We start from the raw sequence: 24119 nt of genomic DNA on the forward strand, positions 1-24119 counted from the left end.
ACAGGGGGAAAAAAAACAGTGAATGGTGAATTTGTGAATAGTGAATCACGAATAGATAAAGTCAGAATATTTTATATTACCGCCATGAAAGACACGTTTGATTAAACACAAATAAGCAGGGTGTTTGCCAAATGTAAATAAGTAAGGATTACCATGATGGGTATAGGTGAAATAATGAATAGCAATAACTGCAAAATTGTGGGAGTCCACTCTGTACTATTTTTCACATTTTTAGTTGGTGGTGGCATGAAATGTTTCAAATGTAAAATATGTGCCTTGGCTAGACTATGACACAGACTACTGTATACGAAAACATATAGTGATTGGTGGCGGTTGGCTGCGATTCCGCCGTTTGTCACATTAGCTTAGCCGCGGAGGACGCGCGCAAGGCAGGCGACGACGGCTCCGTTGCTGGCGGTAATTGCGAGTCATTCAGCCTGAGTGAGCGGCGGCCCCCAGGCCCCTATGCTCTCTGCGGGAAGCGCAATCTCCCCCGGCCCTCCCCTGGCTCTGGATGGCGATTACCAGCCTGTTACCGTGACAGCTCAGCACTTTAACACCGCTTCCCGTGGCGGTGGAGGGTCACGCTCGGCATAAAAAAGCATGGGTGGGAGGGGGAACGTTTAAGTGGGATCTCAGCCATCATTTAGAGCTCAAGCAGGTGACTGCTGACAAGCCAGTGTCACCCAGTCAAACATGATGCATAATTATCACATGATTCTGCAATTAACCATAAGTATAGTGCTATTGAAAATAATACAGAGTGGCAGCCTGTTTCAGCCGCTCCAACCCACTGTGTTTTTCTAATCTTTTTTTTTTTTTTTACCTGGTTTGTTCGTGCTGTGTTCTGAACCTCAGTGTTTCTTCTACTGTCTAAACATGGGCATGGATGCTAAAATTTGTACTGGCTCGGAGCCAAGGCTCTTGTTTATAGTCAAGAGCAGCTGTTAGCGCTACATGCTAACACAACGATGGCTACAGGAGTGACCCAACAGTGAGCTGAAGGGGAAGAGACGGGTGACGTTGAGCAAACAGGAGACAATGTCAACCCGTCCTCGCGTTTGTTATCGTGGCAAACGTTAGATCCATCCCCAATAAGATGGACAAGCTCATGGCGCTGACATGAGAGCGACTTCGGGGACATGAGCCTGCTGCTGTTTACGGAGTCGTGGCTGGCAGGGCTGACACTGGACTGTCTCTGACTCGAGCCGTTTGTGAGGCACTGCATGAACCGATCTTCTCGCTGCACTGTGTGCAGGACTGCGGGTACATGTATGGCTAGCCTACATTTCTCTGCCCTCCTTGCTTGATATTTCTTTTGTACTTTACTGTGTTTTGTAAGCACCACTTCTATAACTGCAATTATTGTTGAAACAATGCAAATGATCTGATTGTGGGACTAATATACGTTATCTGATACAATCGATATGTCTTTGCTAAAGGGGCCAGTTGCTGGCATTAGTGTAGAGTGACCAGACGTCGCGTAGTGGTGGGGTCAATCCCGCTTTTTAGCTGTGGGAGCTCACATCCCGGCGGATTTTGGCAACCTCATTGTTTTGTCCCGATATTACACAGGTCCCGTCCCAGCATACCGTTTTTTTGTTTGTTTGTTTTTTCCCATATGTCAGTCACACAGTTGTCCTTCCCGTTTTCGCATCTAGGAATCATGGGAAATGTAGTCCTACTATCCACTGTGGCCCCCACTTGCCGGTCAAACAACATAAGATGTGCATTCTAGTGGTATATTTCCAATGTAACAGTGCATGACCGGAGCAAGGTAAACGACACAGCAAATTTCCAACTGCTGAATTGAGCTGTTGAACTGTGAACCAAGATAGCAATTAGCATTAGCGATTGCCCCCCACATCCCCATTGGCGCATGTCGGTAGCCTTTTGCACTCCCCACCAGACAACATCCTCACCCACCATCACCCTGTTGCCTAAGATTCAAGTGATTAAATTTGGTTACATTTATTTAATATTTCATTTTCAATTTAGTGTCCTGATTTTTTTTTTTTACTTTGACATTAGTGTCCAGTGGTGTAGTTTGTGCTACTGATTGAAATGTAAAAAATTTTTTTTTTTGAAATTTAGAATGGGATGGACGTGACTTCTGTTGGCGACTTGCTTCATTTGTGTGCAGCATAACAGCTAAATGCCACTTCACCATGTTTGCTTTAAACTCTGACCTCTCAGATCCCTACTGGGTGTATATTCAATCAGTATTTCCTTAATCTATTCAGGACCCAAACCATTCAGTGATTTATAGACATGTAGCAGAATTTTGAAATCTATTCTACATCTAACTGGGAGCCAATGTAAAGCCTTTAGGACTACAGAAATCCGTTCTGATCTCTCTGTCCTGCTGCAGTTATTTGATGTCCTTTTGAGGAAGCCCATTCAGAAAACTGTTACAATAATCAAGTCGACTGGGGATAAAAGCACGTTTCTCCTGGTCTGCTTGACGCATGTGACCCTTTTTTTTCAGCTGGTAAAAGGATGTTTTAGTGATTGATTTGATATGATTGCTGAAAGTCAGGTCAGAGTCTATCAGCACCTCAAAATTTCAGTTGATTTTTGGTTTCTAAAGACAATGACTCCATGTGTTTTAAAGTCAAAACAAACATCATATTTATCCAGATCTTCACCTATCGTTAGTTATTTATTATTATTTTTGAACCACATGTACAATTTAAAAAATCAGTAAATCTAAGAATTTAAACAATTAGAGAGGTCCAGTCTTACCCTGCATACATACATACCTGAATGTACAAGTATCTTAACAGAAAATACGTAGAAGTAAAAGTCCCCTTGTAGAATGTTGCTCATGGACAAGTCCTAAAGTATATCTAATATTTGTTGCAGCCTACTTAAGTTTCCAAAGTAGTTTACTGATATTCAATGTACTTAAGTATAAGTATTTTATAAAATGGAGAGGAAATGTATTAGTACAGAAGTATAACGATGAATAACGACGAAAAATGCTTCTTCAACCAGCTTTTCAGGCATCTTGTTTTTCAGTAAATCCTGTTATCTCAGGGAAAAAAAAAAACAAGCTCTACTCATCTTCTCTGCGCAAACGTGTTCAGTAATGATTTAAACGCTGTATGTTGCTTCTTCATATATCTACGAAGGGAGCAGATTAAGTGATGCGGGCTGACAGTGTGCCTGGGCAGAGCTGAAAAGCTGGTCCCAGTCCCGGGGAGTTGAATAAGCACTCGCTTGTCATCTCTGTCGCGCTCAAATCTTCATCTCTAATACGACATAAATTTTTAATTAAAGAGCGGCGCAGCTCAGATGTCTTAAGTGTCGGCCCAGCCGCTTTATTCGCTTTTCTCCCGTGCGTCTAATAAGCTCGCCATGGGAGCTCTCCCGTGTTACACGATTAAAAGTCTGAAAATGGCTTTTGCCCTTAGAACTAATTATTCCTCTGTATTGTGTGCACGAGAAAAGAAAAAAAAAAAGTAATTTCAACAGAAACATTTGACTCTTGATGAATCATTTACTTCTTTTTTGGGGGGTTGGTGGGGTTAACACACTCGCCACCTTTTCATTTTCAACTCTTGACCCACCGTGTTCCACCATTGTGTGGTCCTTGAAGACTGGTTCATTTTGTATGCTCGACAGGGCGAGCGCTTCTGAATTGGCTATCACGTTTCTGCATGATAAGATATCGACCAGTCGGCGGAGGGCGGGAAGGGACAGCAGTGGTGTCTGTCCCCCAATGGGAAGCAGCTTTAAATGACACTTCGCCTGACTGCTAACTTGTAAAATTCAGCATACAGTATTTTGTCCCATCAGTTTCTACATGTGGCATTGGAACAAAGAAAATTAACGTGAGAGGTATGAAACGAGACTTGGCTCATTGCATGTCACAGTCTTGTTTAACATCTCACCGCCGTACTCAAATAGTACAGTACTGTTCTTTTTAGACCTGTGTTTGGTTCAGAAGCCCAAACCTCAGCTATTCTTCGAAAGTGAAGCCTCCAAACGCATCAGTATCATGAGTAGACCTGGAGAAGAGACACAGGAAGTCTGCCATTTTGGTTGGAAGCAATTGTTTTAATTCAATTTCACGACAAACTCATCCACAAGATTTTTGTCAGTGGCAACCACATTTGAACCACGGACTGTGGTACTGTACTGTACTGATACTGTAGTGGAGAGATGAAAGTGCAAGGAAGTAGTAGTCTATGACTATTTTGAGGGACAACCCTGACACATCTACCAAATGTTTTGCTCTCTGATTGCTTTTCATGTTTTATGTGAAGTTGTCAAGTTTTGGTGCTTGCTGCCATCCATCCATCCATCCATCCATCCATCCATCCATCCATCCATACATCCATCCATCCATCCATCCATCCATCCTGTTGTGGGTCACAGGGAACTGGAGCCTATCCCAGCTGACATAGGCCGGAAGATTGGTCACCATTACAGGGCACATAGACAAACAACCATTCACTCATTTACGCCACCAAAGAGAGGAAATGGAACCAATGTTGCACACACAATTTTTCCATTGCATTTCAATGGCCACAAATATTTTGCTATTTGTATGTATTTTTGTCATACAGTGTGTCCTAAATAGCCTCCTATTAGCGTTGTTTAAAAAACAAAAATGTGGGCCCCTCCATCACTTAAGTTGCCCATGCCTAATCTCCTCTATCTACTACGGTGGTTCTCAACCTTTTTTCAGTTACGTGCCTCCTATGAAATATTTTTTCAGCCAAGTACCCCCTAACCAGTGCAAAGCTTTTGTGGTTGAAGAACAAACAAACAAACAAACAAACAAACAAAAACAGTGCTGTGCCATCATTGTTTTATTTATTAAACTTTGGACATCAATCTGTATTTATGTGATCTCTAACTATTTGGAAATAAAAAGACATAATTGTGCACATAAATCAACATGAAGTGTTCTCCTTTAGGATCATAGTAAAACGCTGTTCTCAAAAATAAATAATTAACTGAATTTAAAAAAAAGTTTTCAAGTAATTGATAGGTAATGCTATGTGGCATATGACAAGTTGGATTGAACCACTCTGGTATGAGCGAGATGCTGTTTTTTAGGACACTGAATAGCCTACTAAATATAAAGTTCATTTCATGAACTTATATTTTTCTGAAATTTGCATATACTGTACTTTTTAAATATCTTTTAAAATCTTATGTACCTACTGGAGTGCCTTTGCGTGCCCCCATTTTTGAACTGCTGATCTATTAAATGAATTAAATTTGGTAGCAATCTGAAGAAATATTGAGAAGCCCACCATGAAAGGACCAAAGTCACATGAAAATGTCACATAACGGCAGACTTCTGGTGTCTTTTACGAGTGTCTGCTCATCGACATCCCTTCCAAATCTCAAGGTTCTAAATGAAACTGACATTGTGGGCTGAATTTTCAAAGAGGTAAGACGCTACTGAGTCTTTTTTTTTTTTTTGGCCTGCTACACAAAATGCTGCGAAAGAAGCACTGAGCAAGACAAGTGAACCGTAGTATAGCAAAAAAAAGAGAAAAAAAACAGCAACCTTTTGGAAACAGAGAGCTACTTCTTGAGTAATGCTGAAGGGCTACCAGTTTCATACACACTTCTGAAATAACAAATGTGCTCAAAGTAACTATAATAATGTTAATAATAATTCAATTTATGTGAAGGCACGGATCACGTTGATGATATATTTCAGCATTTCCAAATGATCACTTCTACAACATTCCTAGAAAATCTCAATGTCCCAATACTGAGCTATTTTTAGAAGAGTGCTTGCTCAGGGGCTTGTGGACCTTGGGGGTTACCGGGTGCCTGCGGCCACCACGTTGCTGACCCCCTAGGCTGAATGTTGCACAAGCACAATCGCATCAGCATTTAGCCAATTAACATTGCACAATTTCACTTCTTTGTTTAGGGTTACATTGAAAATTAGAGATAGACCGATAATCGGCCGGGCCGATAATCGGGGCCGATATTTGCTATATTGGTACATATCGGTATCGGCCTGTTTTATTAATCTGACGGCCGATATAAGCGATCCATTTAAAACTCCGTATTTTCGCTTCGAATGCAGCCCAGAGCGTCTCTGTCTGTTATGGAGTCCAACTCCAGCAACGTAACGCCCATAGCAGCATTTGATTGGTTAGCCGTGCAAGAGCCAGAACCAATCAGTAGTGTATGCCGTGTATCACAGTAGCCGGTCACACACGCACCCACGGACACAACGCGAGAGACACATGCTTCGAAGGTAAGTTAAAAGAGAAGAGACTCCGCCGAACTTTTCACCATGATAAGCTAAACACATTGAATTATGTTGTGTATTAAATGCACTATATGAATGGAGCTGCATTGCCTTGCCTTGAATCCCCGCTAGCTAACAGTGGTGTGTTCAGCTTAGCATGTAGGCTAACACCCAGTAGCTAATTCGCTACTTGAACTACTCGGGGAGGGAATCACACACATTTTCATTTAATTAGTAAACAACGTTTGTTAGAAAGGCTCCAAATATTAACAGTTGTCATTATTATATTGTCTAGTTCCATGTTAAGAGTAGAGTAACGTCATTATATTTACCTCTCGTGACGCACACATTGCATTCTGGGTCACGTCCACTACTTGTTGCATAGCTGTTATTATGCAGTGAGATGCCACAGTGACACTAAATAGCGTTTAGTTACTTTATATTGTGTTTTGTTGTCGCACTGGTTTGCCGTTGTGTGCCTTAAGCTTCGCCGTCGATTTGATTGACAGCTCGTTGTGCACTTCGTTAAAGTCCGCTCCGTAACTAATTAAGTGTCTCAAACACCGTTTAACTACACGAACGTGTTCTCTTTCGTATGTTAGGCATTAGTAGAGAAGTGCACTAAAGTATAGTGTGCTTATTTGCTCGTTTTGTCTCTCTTTTCACATCATGTCTGCCGTCAGTTGGGACATTATCCTCTCAATGGATGCCACTAATATGTAACATCTACGGCCGTAGTCGGCTGCAATTAATGTTCAGTGATGTAATTTCGTTACGTGCATCATACTTTGAATAATGAGCTCATGTTTGGTGTGTTGTATAACTTTCTCGTGTGTTTGTAACTATTCATGTGGACAGCTAAGATAGTGCTTGTTAATGTGAATTAGCAATGTTGCAGCCCAGTTATTATTTAGACAAGTAAATCTGTGCCTAAGTGATACAGTACAGTACAGTAGTGAGAGAATAGTGGGCCCATATACACACACGTGTCTATAAGTGTAAAACACATTAAACAGCAGAAACTGGCTGCGGTCCACCGCAACAATGTCTGTTTAACCAAGTTATTCTTACTATTATTATAACCAAGTTATTTTACTCTACCTTTTTCTGCGTTGATTGGGGCATCCTAAGTGGCAGTAAACTAGAATTATTATTTTATTTTTTTGCTGTAGTAATAAGTAATGCCACAGCTGATGCACATTTTGAATGACAGGGTTCCTCCTATTACTTCAAAATATAAAAATATAACATTTATAGAATAAAACTACAAGTATCCCAAATGCTATAAAAGGTAATGTCACATTGGCCCCCACATTTAACTCCCCCCGCCACCAACGTCTTATTGCAGATGGAAGGATGTAAAATGAAAAGTGCAGTGCATTGTAAAGAACGGTTAGGGTTTGCATTATTCAAAAATTTGATGCCAACATTTTAACTTTTACTGCAAATGAATATCGGCTTCAAATATCGGTTATCTGCCTCCTTGACTACCGATAATCGGTATCGGCCCTGAAAAAAGCATATCGGTCTATCTCTATTGAAAATCTCCTCTTTCTGAATTTGTTTATCCTCATGTTAGCATATCAATAGTAAATTGACATTACCTTACGTGTATTGTCCCACTTTCGCAACACTGTAGAGACGCACGCAGCAGGTGAGCACAACTGCATCTGTGCTAATAGAGACGTCCTGCCCGCAGGCTGAAACTGCCTGACTCATGCACAACCACCAACCTGATGCTGACCAGATCACACACGCCGCAGAGGGGTTCATCATACACCAGCTGACTTCTTGCACCCCCTCAGGCTCTCAAGCTGAGGTGTCACCACAAAAGCAGAGTAGCCTTTGATAGGCTCATTTACACCCGGTTGGACAGTCAAGTAACCTTGCCAGCATGCTGCATTCTCGCGGTATTTGTGAGTTCACAAACTCCGGAGAATACATCTTGTACCGCTCCCGCTGGTACGTTTGCAGCCGACCTTTTTTAGGTCGGACCAATCAGGCGTCGTTTAGTGCGGGCCGAAACCATTCAGGGTGGGGTTCGACAAACAAACCTAACAGATGAATGGACGCTGCAATTAATTCTGTTCTCACAGAATTACTTACCATTTCTTTGTTGATTTTGAACAGCAAGAGAGGCACTTCATGCATTTTTTTTTTTTTTTTTTTGATGAAGATGTTTGTGTCCCCTAAGATGAGACGGAAGACGACATTGATTGGTCAAAACAAACGTGCAAAGATGCCGCATCGTCCAATCAGCTCAAAGTATTGTACTGCAAGTCCCTCCTTTCCTGAATGGATCTGATGAGTGAAGTCGCAGAATGAACTCCCTTGAGTGAATCAAAATTATCAATTTTGGCCTGTGAGGTTACAGTCGAGTTCAGTTCGGCACACTTTGGAATGCTGAATCTACATTGTGAGCTGAGATGGGAAATCCAGGTCCAGAAAGGAAAAACCTTGCCACAGTTTAGCCTTAGCTACAGGTGTTTGTTCTCAACCAGCAGGTAAACGCGGTCTAGTTTTCCCATCTCTGATTGTGTGACACCATAACATGGCTAAGATACCTCATTTCAATTCGTGATTCCTGAGTGGGGCTGAATTTTTTTCTAATTTTCTAAGGGGCACTACTGAGGGAATTTGTCCAACATCTTAGCTTTCAGCTAAAATAACCAATTTCCTGTTCCTTCACATGAGTCCTAGTGACTTTATTGTGTATCCTGCTAGTATAGACATGTCCGCTCAGTTTTGTGTAGGCCTGGAAAACTGGTGATTTTTTTTTTTCTTTTAAACTATGATTTGGGAACTGCAGGTGCTTTTTAATTGTTGCTTTTCAAGAGTGAAGGGTGATGCACAGTGCATTGCCTCGAAGCCTCAGGGGGAAAGCAATTGGGTGTAACCACCGCCAGGGAATCTTAATTAAAATCACTCTCTCCTAGAGAATATAATAAAAGTCCACAGTGGACATTCTATCTTGAAATTGTGCACACACGACCTGTTACTGCCCCCCTCGTGTTTGGACAGAAAGTAGACTGCTGTCAGCGCCGTTTAACGTCCAAAGACCGACCTCCTCATCTTCTAAGCTGATCGGGCCTACCTCAAAGCAAGCCTTTCCAATTAAAGCGGCCGAGCTCAGTTGGATGGATGACTTTTAAGAGGCGCTCTGGGATTCTTGCGGGGGAAATTGCGGATATATGGAGCGGCGACAACAATTATTTTAAAAAGCCCATTTGAGCCGTCTTCCGCGGTCCACATCACAGCGCCCACTCTGGGTCGTAACGTATGTACAGAAAGAAGGTACAGATACATTGTCCATGAATCAAAGGGCTCATAGGCTCTCTCTCTCTGTCTTTCTCTTTCTCTCATGCTCTGTCTCTCCCTCTCTCTATATTAGAGCTTGGACTCATTTGCTGTCCGCATTTGCATACTTATTTAGTAGAGGTTTGCCAAATAATCGATTCATAAAAGAATCGAGATTCTCATTTATTAATTGAATCGAATGATATATTTAATATCCAAAAATCGATTTTATTTAAATTACAAATGAAGAAGGGGAAAAGGCAGTTGTAGCCCACATGCTGTTTTTGTGGAAAAAAGGCACAATACAAAATTAATAAATGTTTAAACAAAAAAAAGGCACTTTAATGTCTCTATTTGTCCTTTTGTCTTGCAATGCAGATTGGAGTAGATCATGACAATGTTGTCCATATCTGTAAATTGAAGCAGAAATCATTTGTCAATCAAATAATTTTGAATCGAAAATCGTTCGAATCGAGAATCGAAAATCGATTCTGAATCAAATCGTAGACCCAAAAATCGTAATCGAATTGAATCATGAGACAGTCAAAGATTCCCAGCCATATTATTTAGAGTTTAAGCAGCATGTCTCAAGTCAACTTGGGACCTACCACAGTATTTGTACTTTTGATGAAAAACACAAAAGATTGTGTGCTATCGTTATCTATGTATCCATCCATCTATCTATCTATCTATCTATCTATCTATCTATCTATCTATCTATCTATCTATCTATCTATCATCCCTCCCTCCTTCCATCCATCCATCTATCCATCTATCTATCTATCCATCTATCTATCTAATCTACCTTTTGTACTGGAACACCAAGTAATTGTAGAATGGCTATAATATCAAGACTTATGGACAACATCAGTTTACTGCGTCAAAGCACCTATTATACATGGACAAATAAATAAATAAAAAAAGTGAAATAACGATGATCACGTCTTAATTTATTCACAAATTGATATAGTATATTTCTAGGTACATTAATAGATAATACATGTCAGACAATAAATTGGATAGTTTACAGTGTCATCCCTTGTGGTCTCGCTCATCACCCTGGTTGGAAATCACTGGCTTATACTGTAACAATATGTGGACTGCGTTGCAACCCTTGTGGAATGCTACTCGATTTGTACTTTCGCTTCGAGTAATTGTGACGTTTAGAATATAATGCAAAAAATGGTGGACAGTATACATCCTTGGAGAACACCGGCTGTTTTCTACTGTAGCAGCAAATAATTGCGACATTTATAGTGCATAATAAATATGTGGCCCTGGTATACAGCATTGCAGAACACTGTGTCCTTTGTTTATGGTGGTGTTGCAGTCATTCGACAGCAAATTGGCACTAAAGTGTAAAGTTATGCGCTCAAGTCCATCACTAAACTACACAAAAGTACTAGTAAAGTCATAATTGCATTAAATTTGTATCGAAGACTTTCATGCCATGAATGTAAAACAATCAAATGAAAAACAATAAACCTGTCCTACCGTAAAACTCAAAATCTTGTATTTTAATTTTTATTTAAATTTTTAAATGTTGGAAACCAACATCTATCTTTTTTATGAGCCTTGCAAGGTTGAGGTCGCAACCTACAGACACCTAAAAATATGAGCCTTATTCACGCAGAGTTTCTGGAAACATTATCAAATGCTGAACGGCCGATTTAATGTGCTTTTTAGTTCAGAATCATTCCTCAAAGTCACAATTTGTTTAAAATTATGGTTTGATTTAAAATAACTCTGGCTGCAATTCACGATAGAGTCAAACAAGCACATAGAATTGCCTTTTTGGTTCTGGTATAAACTGTTCTGCTTACTCCCACTCTGCTCAAAACCAAGCAGCTTTAATTAAGGATAGAAAGTAGAAGTATAAAAATAAATCTCTAAGTCTCTCTGTGAGCTTCTTTCTGAACAAACTGTTGCTTATTGGAATATGTCAACATTAAATTCCCAATTAACTTAGCGCACATGCTTGATGATGAACGGCTGCTTTTCTAAGGGGATTTAACGGGCACATTGAAACTTGGTATAAAGTGCACACAAGTAACAGATTGGCCATTAAGGTGAATATTTACGAAACACGACAATATCACTGATAATGATTTCTTTGATTGGTGTATTGATAACATTTAGTGATAAGCAATGACTTACTAAAGATTATGATAGAGCACTTTTGTGACAATAACTAAATCACTGGCATCAGGCAAAATCCGCACAGCTATGCAAACAATCACTTTTCATACAACCATAAAAACAGCTTGTTAATTGAGTTACTGTATTAGCATTCCATCGTCAAAAAGAGAAAACCATTTGGAAGACTTTAGATGAGTCACTAATTTATAATAATATCAATAGTATCCATTTGTGGAAAAAAATATTAAATTGAACAAATTTTGACAAAAAAGATTTCCACCTGACAGTTTGGATACATTCCTTATAGTTTTTTATATATATGTGGGGTTTTTTTTGTTTTTTGTTTTTTAAAGTATTATTTTGCCGCTGTACAGTAAAAGAAAATAATACAAAGTATATTTTGGATGTTTTGATCATTTAGATCCTCACATCTGACTAAATAAGCAAATTATTTAACACTGCTGCTGTCGGTATGATACAGTATTGGAAGCACAATGTCCAGTAAATAGTACAATGGTATCAAAAGGGAGTGTTGTTGTTACATGGGAGGATTCGTCAGGTGTACCGAATGAGTGTGTATTTTGTGGCCATTTGCAGAAGGTCCCCGGAGATCAGGCTTTCTTTCGTTCTCTCTCTCGTGGATTTGCAAACCATTGCAACAGAAATGATTGCAGTTTAAATCATCCTCTTTTTAATTACTCTATTTTTTTTTTTCATTAATTGGCTTAATTCATTAATTGCTCCATAATTCATCACTGTCATGGAGCTAATGAATTACCCATCCCCTGTTGATGTGTTCTTTTTCATCTTACATACATGCAGGGTACAAGAAAAGTGAGCGTTAATCCTATTATCACGTGAATGTGAGCGTGTAGTCTGACATTTTTTTTTTTAAACTATTACCTGAATATTCGCACCCGCTTCTTCCTCTTCCTCTCCCCCCTCCTCCTTTCCCCTTGGTTTTCCGTAATGAGGCAGCTGAGCCCGCGGGCTTCCGAGCAAGAAGAGGAGGAGGATGTTTTCAACTTCCCTCGTGTGACTAAAGAGCTGATTTCTCATTAAAGGAAAATTTATTTATTTATTTGTGTGTGTGCAAGCACACATGAAAGGCGAGTGGGTGAGCCCAATTTAGGGGGGGGGGGGGGGGGGGGGGATTAAAAAAATGTTTTTGACATATTTTTAATTGTATCACACTTGCACAATTTCAAACGATCCACATTTTGTTTTTACAGCCCAAAAATTGTGTAGCACCGCAGTCCCTAAAGCCAATAAAATTGCTCAGCTTGTTTATCATGAATAGACCAACAAAAACATTTCAAGAAGCCACACCTGAAAAAGCACAAGAAGTCTGCTATCGGCGACGAAGTTTGATAATTCGCTACAAAGAACTAAACTTACTAACTCAGTAAAAAAATAAAATAAATAAATAAAATGTTTTGCAAATTCAGCCCCCAAAGCCACTTTCACTTGGCAATATGTAATTTGGTAGACATGTCTATCATTAAAAAAAAAAAAAAGTCTCAAGTTGATATGAATTACACAAGAAGTCTACCATTTTAGTTTGAAACGGGCCATTTTAAGTCATTTTGCCCATTAGGTCCTTGAATTACAACCTCATTCTGCAGATTTTGTCAGATAACAACCACATTTGATGGGCCACGCTAGATTGTAAGACATTTGGCTAGCTCGTTGGTGAAGCGTAGCAGTGAAGTTTGATAACTCGCTATAAATCAAGAAACAGATTATGAATGCTTTTAAATTCATCACCCCACACCTGTTTTGTTTTGCAACTTCAAGTTTTGTTGGCATACCTATCATGAATAGACGCACAGAAACCCACAGAAAGTCTGTCGTTTTGGTTTCAAGCAACTATTCTAAATTTGACAAATTTGGGTCTTTTTCTTAGAGCCCTTCAAAGGTGAGCTTGTCTGGTGGCAATGAAACTTAGCCTTCTAAACAGATGGGTGATGCCAAATTGTGAAGAATTTTGAGTGTTGGCCATGGTGTGTGGCCGTAGTGGCTTAATTTGATGGCTCGCCACAAAACATGAGTGGAATAATCATCTCCCAAGTTATCCTGTGTTTGAGGATGACAAGAGTCATAGGCGCCCCCTGCTGGCAGAAACTGCCACACGCATCACACACTCTAAACTCGTCGTGCCTCCCGTATTTTACACCCCTCAAAGATCATGGGGTTAATTGCTTATTCATTGTTGCTTGCAGCGTGAATTCTTATTATTGCTGGTTGATTTAAATCAGAGGTCACATTGAGTGAAATGCATATAAAACATGTCTAAAAGTACAGCATGCACACTGTATTTCCTATGATAAACTATCACAAGTGCAACGTTCATGATTACATAGTAACTACACAGTTCAAGTGATTGAAAATAGCAGGTAAATGCGAGCTTCCTGATTGCCTTTTGAATACGAATTTGATGTCATTGATGTTACGACTGTGGCCTGGCATATTCGCCATGCGTTTAAGTTGATGTAAGTGCACGAAAAAAAAAGTTTGATACGGTCACATTGAACCGTATTCATAATTAATGCAGAGCGTGAACAAAAGGAGACAATGTGGCAAAAGTCACACACTCCTACATGTGGCATCCTATCACGTTTATATACTTTGTATTAATTTTTTTTATAGTCTTCAAACACATTGTCTTGATAGACATTTTGCTTGTGGTGCAGTTGTTTTTCCATGTCATTTTCGTACAAGAAACTACACTTTTTCACATTCACCCATCAATCTTCCTGCCTGTGCCAAATGACTTTTGAAGCAAGAGGCATGGTCAACTCTGGACTAGAGGTGTCATGGTTAATCAATTGTCAAACGATTTTAATAATCAAGTAGTTGTTTAGAGCCATTGTCTAACTGTTCAAATTGTCCAAATCTTCTGGTTTCAGTCTCTCAACAGTCATTCTGTGATTTATGTCATTTTTCATGAAAGCAGACTCATTGTTTGTGTTTAATCAATTAACACATTTGCAAACATCGGCTTTTACTTCAGAAAATGACCAAACCGTAACTGAATCTGTTTCAAAAGTTGCCGTATACAGTATCAATCGCTCTTGTGTGATATTGCTTAATTGTTCTTTAATTGAAACCAAATAAAAAGAATAACTGGTTAATAATAAGCAGCAATCAAGAAAAATGGTGTTGTAAAACACTTGAATGCAAAATTTAATTTTATCCAATTATTCGATTAATTGTTAAATAGACACCCTTTCTCTGGAGTGGTCGCAGACCAATCTCTGGATCGCTTCAGACCCTAATTTTTTTTTTTTTTCTCTTCTCATGATAGATCATGTGATAGGATACGCATTTCTAATTTGTTGCTACAGTGACTATTTGATGCTGTTCACATGCAAGCCAGCGGGCCAAACGTGATTATTTTGGGAATGTGGGAGGAAGCCCCGGAGTACCCAGAGAATAACTGAAGTAAGCCCAGGGAGAGCATGCAAAACTCCATGAAGCAAGGTCATATTCGAACCCCGAACCTCAGAAATGTATGGCAGACATATTTACTAGGGTTGTGTTGTTATTTTTGCATCATCCATCCATCCATTTTTTTTTTATCGCACTTGTATTAAGGTGGCACTCTCCAGTACAACTGGAGCCTGTCCAAGCTGACTTTATGGCAAGAGGCGAAGTACACCTTGGACTATTCGCCAGTCAGTCACAGGGCACATATAGCGTCGACAAATGATCTTTCACACTCACAATTGGAAATGTAGGAGAAAAGCAGAGAAAAACACAAGAACATTCAAACTCCACAATGAAAAGTGCCGAGATTTGAATCTGGATTCTTTTCACTGAGAGAAAAATGTGCTTGCTGTCTTTAATTAGCCAAATAGGCATTTGTTTTTAGTTATTTGAAAGGGGCTGGAAGTTGCAGTGCCCGCAGAAAGCACGCAAGCACGGGGAGAATTTGAAAGCTCAGGATTTGAACCCACAAACTGTCCACTACGTGGCAAACATGCTAACCAATAAATCACCGTGTTGGGCTGGTTGTTTCCTATCATTTTATTCATTGTATTTTTAAAGTTACTGCCTATAAATTTTGATAACAGACTTGTTTAAGTATTTAATTCATAGTAATAGTACATATTCATTTACGGTGTATGAATGTATTCCATATAAAAACATGTCGTAAATCTGTAGTCACAACGCTCTGTCGGCTACTTGAAGTCTTTGATATTCTGCCCACATGCTGACTTTGATGGCTCCTCACATTGTGTTTGACAACTTTTTAACCAATTTTAAGCAGCCCACATCCTCCTATGCATCCCTATGAACCCCCGCACCCCCTTGAGTGACTTTGTCTTCCTTACCAAACAAGCGGTTCCGTTCAGGAGCAGCAGGATGAAGCCACGCATTGTTCCACCACACTTGAAAAGCCACAACTCTTCCCTCCTAATTATTGAGGGGAAAAAAGAAATCAGCTTCCGCTTCCTCCTCCTGCTCGTCGACTTGTTCTTCTTCTTTCTCTTCTTCACGAGCCTTCGACACGGAGTCCGTCCTGGCTGGCACGCCGTCCCGTCATGTCCGTTTTCGGGGCTGGCCTTTCTGATATTCTTTCTGTGCGTCAAAGTCTGATTACCTGTGTCTGAGGAATTCCATGCCGTTATCATCCATGGCAAAAGCTTCCTGCGTAGTGCGCATCCCCGGGAAGGGTGGGAATTGATGACGGGTTGAGTTGCAGACTCCGGCTCAGACCGAGCGGTGCTGAGCTTGAGAGGAGCCGGCACACGTTTTAACACCTCTCTCTCTCGCTCTCGCTTTCTAGCCGCTTTCCCGCCACTCTCTTCCTAAGACCACCTCCTTTTTGCCTTCTCGCTCTCTCTCTCTATCGCTCTCGCTCTCTCTCATACACACACTCACTCTCGGGCACCCATTTTCTCACGTTCATTAGGAATGTAACACGCTCCGCCTCTTGTCAAATGTGCCTGACACCTACAACAGCTACACCAGACGACGGTGGTGTTTACACAGAAGTATTGGCACACATCCAGAAGAGTGAAGTGGGACATGAAACGTAAAGTTGAAATGTGAACAAAAGTATTATGATTAGGGGTGATCGGCCGGGATCTGGATCGACGCCAATTTCCTTAATTTTGAGGGAGCGGTGACTTAGATGAAATATAAAAACATTCAATGGGGTATAAATAAGAAAAAACGAAGCGCAACACATATGCTGCGATGTGAGCGCATATGACAACGGCTGGTAATGTTGCAAATGTAAGGACGGATAAAGTTGTGTATGTAGGTGATGGGCTGTGATGTGAAATGATACCGCTCAAAAAGATAACTATGCGGAAATGCCAGCATGTCTGCGCGACGAATTCTCGCAATGAATATTTAATTCCCTGTGCAATAAAGCAGCACCTTCATTAATAGGCTCATTGTCAAAAGGACATGCCATGTTTGTGACAAAAGTGGACTTTACGCTATAGATTATAGGCATATTTATCCAAAAAGTCGCTGTAGCGGACTTTATGAATGAGGATATGAATTGTCGTGTGTGGCTGAAAGGAGGCAGGTACAGGGGAAAACCTGAGGTTCATTGTGAAAAACCTGCTACCGACCAGGATAGGTTCATGGACAATGTTACGATGATAACTGAGCGAGAGACTAAATGACCTCTTTTTATGACACAGGCTCGAGTTGCCGCTTATCCTCTGGTTTCAGCTACCTCCCTTTCTGAAACGGAAGACGCAGTATTTCCCACATTTCACGGTTTCTTGACTCAGGTTTCTCACTAAACCTGCTTTGTGAAATACACCCCAGGACATCATCTAAGTACCGTATTTTCCGCACTATAAGGTGCACCGCATTATAAGGCGCACCTTCAATGAATGACATATTTTAAAACTTTTCCATATATAAGGCGCACCGCATTATAAGGCGCACCTTCAATGAATGACATATCTTAAAACTTTTTCCATATATAAGGTGCTACAGTAGAGGCTGGGGTTACGTTATGCATCCATTAGATGGTACTGCGTTAAAGGGAATGTCAACAAAACAGTCAGACAGGTCAGTCAAACTTTATTAATAGATTACAAACCAGCTTTCTGATAACTCTTATTTACTCCCAAAATGAATAAACAGCTGTTTTATTATTTTCTCTGGGTAAAGTATTCGTATTAGCTAGCAATCCAAGATGGCGGGATCTTCTGCGCATGCACGTCACCGATCGTGCAGGGTCACCGATAGCGTCTTGACTGCGAGACCTGTTGCGGCTCAATATTGATCCATATATAAGGCGCACTGGATTATAAGGCGCATGGTCAGCTCTTGAAAAAAATGAAGGCTTTTAGGTGCGCCTTATAGTCGTGAAAATATGGTAGACAAAAAAAAAAAAAAAAAAAAAAAAAAAAAAAGACAATGAGCATGTCTCGCAAGACATAATTGATAAGTCTCTAGAACACAGCTGGAGCATTCGTGAGACAGAAAGGCATGACAAGGTACTCAAAATAACCCAATGGGGTCGTCAACGCAGTCTTCCACTCATCCCATCTCCCTTATCCTTACCAAGTGATTAGCACTGCGAAGGTCGAGTTTTGTGAAGGCTGTAGCAGACTGAAGGGGTGTAAACGCAGAATCCGAAAGAGGCAACGGTATTTATCTTTATGTCATTAAGTCCCCGATAGTCCATGCAGGAACGGAGGGTTTTAGCCGTTTTGTCGATAAAGAAAAACCCCACACCTACGGGTGACGACGATGGACGAACGAGGCTGGCATCTGGTGACTTGGAAATATTGTCCCGTAGTGCTGCTTGTTCAGGTTATGATACTTGATACAGTCTCAAAGTGGGTAATGGACATTACACATGAGTTCTATGGTCATAAGGGAGATGAGGCAAAGATTAAGCCCTATCTTTATTAAAAACTTACTTTAAATCACGGTACTCTGGGGGAACATTTTTTAAATGTATTACTTCTGGACTAGGGTCTTCTTGGCGAGGACTGTTTCCCTCGGCGGACATTAAGCAATGAGAATGGCAAAAGAGACTCCAGTTTTCAATTGCTGGAGTGTCCCAATTAATTTCTGGATTAGGAAATTTTAACCATGGTAACCCCAGAACGACAGCCTTCAAAGACATAACAAGGAATCACTACGTCACAATGGATTACCGGAGAGTTTCAATGTAAAGGGGTGCTGTTATGTCAGCCAAGTGGTGCCTGGTACCCGAAAATTAAGGATTTCTACAACGCTGAACCCGAGAGCAGTGTCTTTGATTTCTGGTTCCGATTCATTCTCAGGGTACTCACGCTCACAATGATTACCTGTGCTTGAACAGGTGGCTGTGTCCGCCACATGTCGTTGACCCAGCTGAGCTGGAGACAGTACGGATCAGCGGGGTGGTCTAATCGGGCAGGAGGATACTCAATGTCCGGGTTGACTGCAATAGAAGCCCATGGCCCAAGTTGTAGCTTTATATGTTAGCAGACTCATCATAAATGCTGTTTTGGAGCTATCCTGAGGTGATGCAAGGGGTTGTTGGTTAAAAAAAAAAACAAAAAAAACAAAAACAAAACTCAAGTACATTGGTGAATAAAGTGACCACACAAATTGAGTTCACCCCCATATCATGACAGATGTGGAAGACTCGGCTCGGCACTTGGTGTGCAGAGTACGAGTACTGGTGGTACCAGTACTGATTATCTGTATTGATAACTACTCAACAGTTGAGTACTCGTAATTAGGGATGTAACGATATCCAAACATCACAATACGATATTATCGCGATATGAAGGTCACGATACGATAATTATCACGATATTATGGGGGCGTTGGTGATATTTAAAAAAAGATCACAATATTGTAAAAAAAGAGAGCTCATACTAAAAAAAATTAAAATAAAATAAAAAAAAGCACATTATTGTGCTTTTTTACATAACAGCAATGCATATAAACCACCTACAATCTCTGATAACAATATTGAGGCACTTACTTGGTAATGCAAGCACACATTGATCGCTTCACAAGCAAATTTGGTTCCCCTTCATCTGACAATTAGCATAGATTTTAAACGTAGAAGGCCAAAACATCCCTAATAGAAAATTAAATTGCACTAGTAAATTAGTCACCAGAGGGTGCTAGAACTGCACAAATGGAAATCAACCTGACTTTTTTCACAAATGTGTTCCTTTTAAATATGGTGAACATGACGACGACGATATTGTGTCAGTTTTAATATCACGATATTGCCCATATCGTTACATCCCTACTCGTAATGGTATCAGTCTCAAAAAAGTGGTATAACCAGCCCTATTTTATGATTTTATCCCATTCATGTATCAAAATAAGGCAACAAAAATATGGGAAACAATTATACCATAACACAACCTAATGCATACAGTAAAATTCATGCCTCTTTGATAGTGTCAATAAAGTGAGTAGTATTATTTTAGAAAGGAAAAATCTTTTTCTATTCTTATGAGCTCATGTGGGTGTACCTAATGTGGCTGATGACTTTATGTGTATGGTGTGTGTTAAGGGCAGTTACTTCTAATAGGGACGTGTGAGTATTGATAGCAGGTATCATTTTGGGCCGATACCCAGCCTTATTCCAAGGTATCGGTACCTTGGACCACACACATATATGTGCTTGTGGTACATGGAAATTTTGTTTTTCACAGAGGTCTGTAAGTCTCCATTTGTGTTCCTGTTCATTGGCGGTACATGTACACCTCCTCATAGCAGCAACATCCTGGAAAATTTTGGCCCAGATTGTGCCCTTTTGGCAAAAGTCAGCCTTCACCGCTCCCTGACCAAAGTGCACTGCATGTTGCCTTTTGACACACTGCACCAGTTCTTCAACTCACACCGCCTCACCTCACCAAATTTGGCTTCATTTTCTTTGACTAATTTGAGTGCTTTTACATTTTAATTAATTTCATTGTATTTTGGTCAATGTATTTCATTACTTTGCAACACAGTGTAGCTATTGATTTGAATCATGTGTAGCACGGTATTTGGACCTCTTTTTTATTGATGAACCTTCAAACACAGTCTTGAGCTCCATTTTCTGATGAAATTACTTTTATTGGATTTATTTTTCACACAGTAAAAAACAAAAAAACAAAAAAACAAAAAAAACATTCTCTTCTTCAAAATTTAAGTAGAACTGCTGCCAAATGTCTTCTTGTTCAGACCGACTTGACTTGAAGGAGTACTTAGGACAAACTGTTCATTCTGTTGTATTCAACTCGCGTTCTACGCTCTTCGAACTGGCAACCTCCCAATCACATAACCTCCCGACTATGACCTCAAGTAAAACAGCAGTAGGCACAGAAAACAAATATATGTAAAATCGTCAGGAGCATTACATATATAGTAATATTACAATCAGATATTGAAAATGACATTTTTTCCTCATAGACTCCCATCTCCCATGAATTCCAGAGAATCTTCACTGTCAGTGAATCACTGTATGATAAGGATGTCTTCATTTCACAACTTAAAGGGTGGTGCCTGTGCCAGAAGGTGGGGGAATCTGTGTAAATTGAAAGAGTCAGGTCCAAAGTGAAGAAAACATGGACTACAGTATTGGAACACGTACTGGAAGGAGAGAACGTAAATGTGGACAAAGGTATTAGGACACGTACAGGAAACAATAAGTATAGAACATGTGGAGTTTGCTCAAAAGTATTGGGACATTCACCAGATGGGAAAGGTGAAGAAAAATATGAACACATTGTTGGGACACTAACTAGAAGGGAACATTATCAAAAATGTGGACAAAAATATTTGGACACCCACAAATGAGCAAACTATAAATGGGGCAACAGTATTGGGACATTCGCATGAGTGGGAAGTAAAATGGGAAATGAAAAAAAATGAAAAGAAATTAAAAATGGAAAGGCAAGGCAAGTTTAATTGTATAGCACATTTCACACACAAGGCAACTCAATGTGCTTTACACAAGGAAAGACAACACATAAGCATCAAGAAACAGTAGTTAACATTCAGAGGAAGAAAAATAAATGAAAATAGGTTACAAAATTTACTAAAAAGAACATACAATAACAATCTTAAAACATTATTCAACAAACTTTAAAACATTTAACATAAGGAAGTTAAAAAAAAAAAACGAAAAAAAACCCACATAATTAAAGCTGTTTAAAAGTCCCTAATCAAAGGTATCTGAAAAAAGCAAAGTTTTTAACCTGGATTTAAAAGCATTTACACTCGGGGCTGACTTCACTTCTGTTGGCAGCCTATTCCATCTGTGTGCAGCATAATAGCTAAATGCAGCTTCACCATGTTTGCTTCGAACTCTGGGTTCCACTAGTTGGCCCAAGTCTGTAGATCTCAGAGCCCTGCTGGGTTTGTACTCAATCAGCATTTCTTGGATATATTCAGGACCCAAACCATTTAGCGATTTATAGACGAGTAGCAGAACTTTAAAATCGATTCTACAGCTGAATGGGAGCCAGTGTAAATCCTTAAGTACTGGGGTAATATGTTCTGATCTTTTTGTTTTGGTCAGAACTCGAGCTGCAGCGTTCTGAATGAGCTGCAATTGTCTCATGTTCTTTTGAGAGAGTCCAGTCAGAAGACCGTTACAATAATCGAGTCTGCTGGAGATAAAAGCATGGATAAGCTTCTCTTGGTCTGCTTGAAGCATGCAGTCCTTCAGTCTGGATATGTTTTTCAGATGGTAAAAGGCTGTTTTAGTGATGAATTTAATATGATTGCGGAAAGAGAAGTATTGGAACTGCATGTTCTCCCAGTGACCGCGTGGGTCTTCTCCGGGTACTCCGGTCTCCTCCCACATTCCTAAGACATGTATGGCAGGTTAATTGTGCGCTCCAAATTGTCCCTAAGTGAGCTTGTGAGTGTGGATGGTTGTTCGTGTGCCCTGCGATTGGCTGACAACCAGTCCAGGGTGTCCCCCGCCTACTGCCAGAATCCAGCTGAGATAGGCTCCAGCACCTCCCCCGACCCTTCTGAGGAATAAGCGGTCAAGAAAATGGATGGATGGATGGATGGATGGATGGATGGATGGATGGATGGATGGATGGATGGAAAGAAGTACTGGGACCCAACCCAAAACAAAAAATATTTACAATAACATTATCTAAGCAGCCCCACTAGTCTAAACACTGTATTCGGATTAATATTGTGTTTGTAGAATATGAGAGCAGCAAAATACACCCATTTTTATCCATCTCAGGTGACGACCATTTTGTCACTTGCTGTTGACTGACAATGACATCCCAGTTGCTCAGATAACGACTAATCACGGCTCAGCTTCGGAACACAGGTTAGTTTAGATTAGTGGGGCTGCATAGAACATAAAATTGTAAGGAAAATTTGGGGGTAGACTTCCCCTTTAAGTCATTTACCTTGTGTGTCATTTTGGAAAATAGCATTGGGACACGTGATTTGTTTTTGTCCCCAAACAGATGCATGCCACATAAAGTGAAGAAAATGTTGACATTAGTATTCATCCACCAATGTGGACAAAATTACCGTGACCCTTACAGTATGTGAAATGATGGCGGTTCAGTTCGGACAAAGATATTTGTGGCACAGATAGTGTAGCAAATGTGGGGGGGAAAAAAATTGGGACACCCACAGGAAGTGAATGACTTTTTTAGGTGAAAAATTTGGGACACTCCTGAAGAAAAGAATGGAAATTTGAACAAAAAATATTGGGACATGCAAGAAAATCCCACTTCACTGGAGCGGTGATGTAATTGAAGCATGATTGACCAACTGGAATGAATTAGGATTTATGACATTTTGTGACATACTGAGTCTGTCAGGTTCCTTCCAGAGATGTGAAGCTCTCCCGGAGAGTGTTTATTGTTGTATCTCCTCCCAGCAGGTCCGTGATGAACAAAGACAGCGGCCTTGCACCGCAGTTCATTAACGGCAGGTTAGCGAGTGTCCACAGCTCAATTCCACCTTAATTAGAACCATAGACGATCTTTTGTTTTGTCTTGTACTGTCCGAGAGGGAGGTTGTGACATGGTTGGTCAGTGTCGGGCTTTTTTTTCCACAGAATAACCTTCTCGAACCTGAAGATTAGAAGCCGCGGTGTTGGGTTAACTGAGGCCAGGTCGCAGGTTAATTGGCTCAGCCTGGCAAACACCAAGAGACACCACCCCGGGAGATCAAAGCCGAGACGGAGCAGAAGCCAGCTGTGGCCAAAATGCAAGTCTTTGCCATTCCTTGCTCATATAGTTGTACACAGATTCTCCAACAATGTTACAAATAGTGCGTTTTACTTCAGAACTACAGGAATGCTAACTTGAGAAGCTAGTGTCTGAATTTAGTAGTGTATGTATTTTTTTGTTTTGGTTTTTTAATCGTGGGCCAAATTTGCAGAGGTTCAGAAAACCTTTGTGTTGCAGCACGTGATTAGAGTCTTTTAGCTTCAGTGAGGCCAAAGATCTATAAAAAGTAAAGATTCTGGAAACTGTTAGTA

The 24119-nt window shown here is 40.3% G+C and overlaps 1 protein-coding gene and 1 long non-coding RNA gene across 2 annotated transcripts in view; one reads left to right on the plus strand and one right to left on the minus strand.

Annotated features, from left to right (window-relative positions):
- The window catches only part of LOC144000469 (neurexophilin-1), a 37226-nt gene extending 20618 nt beyond the window's left edge, over positions 1 to 16608 (minus strand). The window contains exon 1 of the mRNA XM_077494340.1: positions 16006 to 16608. Within this exon, the coding sequence (XP_077350466.1) occupies positions 16006 to 16305 (300 nt within the window). The 5' untranslated portion in view covers positions 16306 to 16608. The remainder of the gene's footprint in view (positions 1 to 16005) is intronic.
- LOC144000505 (uncharacterized) overlaps positions 1 to 23895 on the plus strand; it is a 33911-nt gene extending 10016 nt beyond the window's left edge. Inside the window, exon 3 of the long non-coding RNA XR_013278265.1 lies at positions 23694 to 23895. This is a non-coding gene — a long non-coding RNA (uncharacterized LOC144000505). The remainder of the gene's footprint in view (positions 1 to 23693) is intronic.
- The last annotated feature ends 224 nt before the right edge of the window (positions 23896 to 24119 follow it).

Source organism: Festucalex cinctus, chromosome 1 (assembly GCF_051991245.1).
Source record: "Festucalex cinctus isolate MCC-2025b chromosome 1, RoL_Fcin_1.0, whole genome shotgun sequence".
Taxonomy (NCBI): Eukaryota; Metazoa; Chordata; class Actinopteri; order Syngnathiformes; family Syngnathidae; genus Festucalex; species Festucalex cinctus.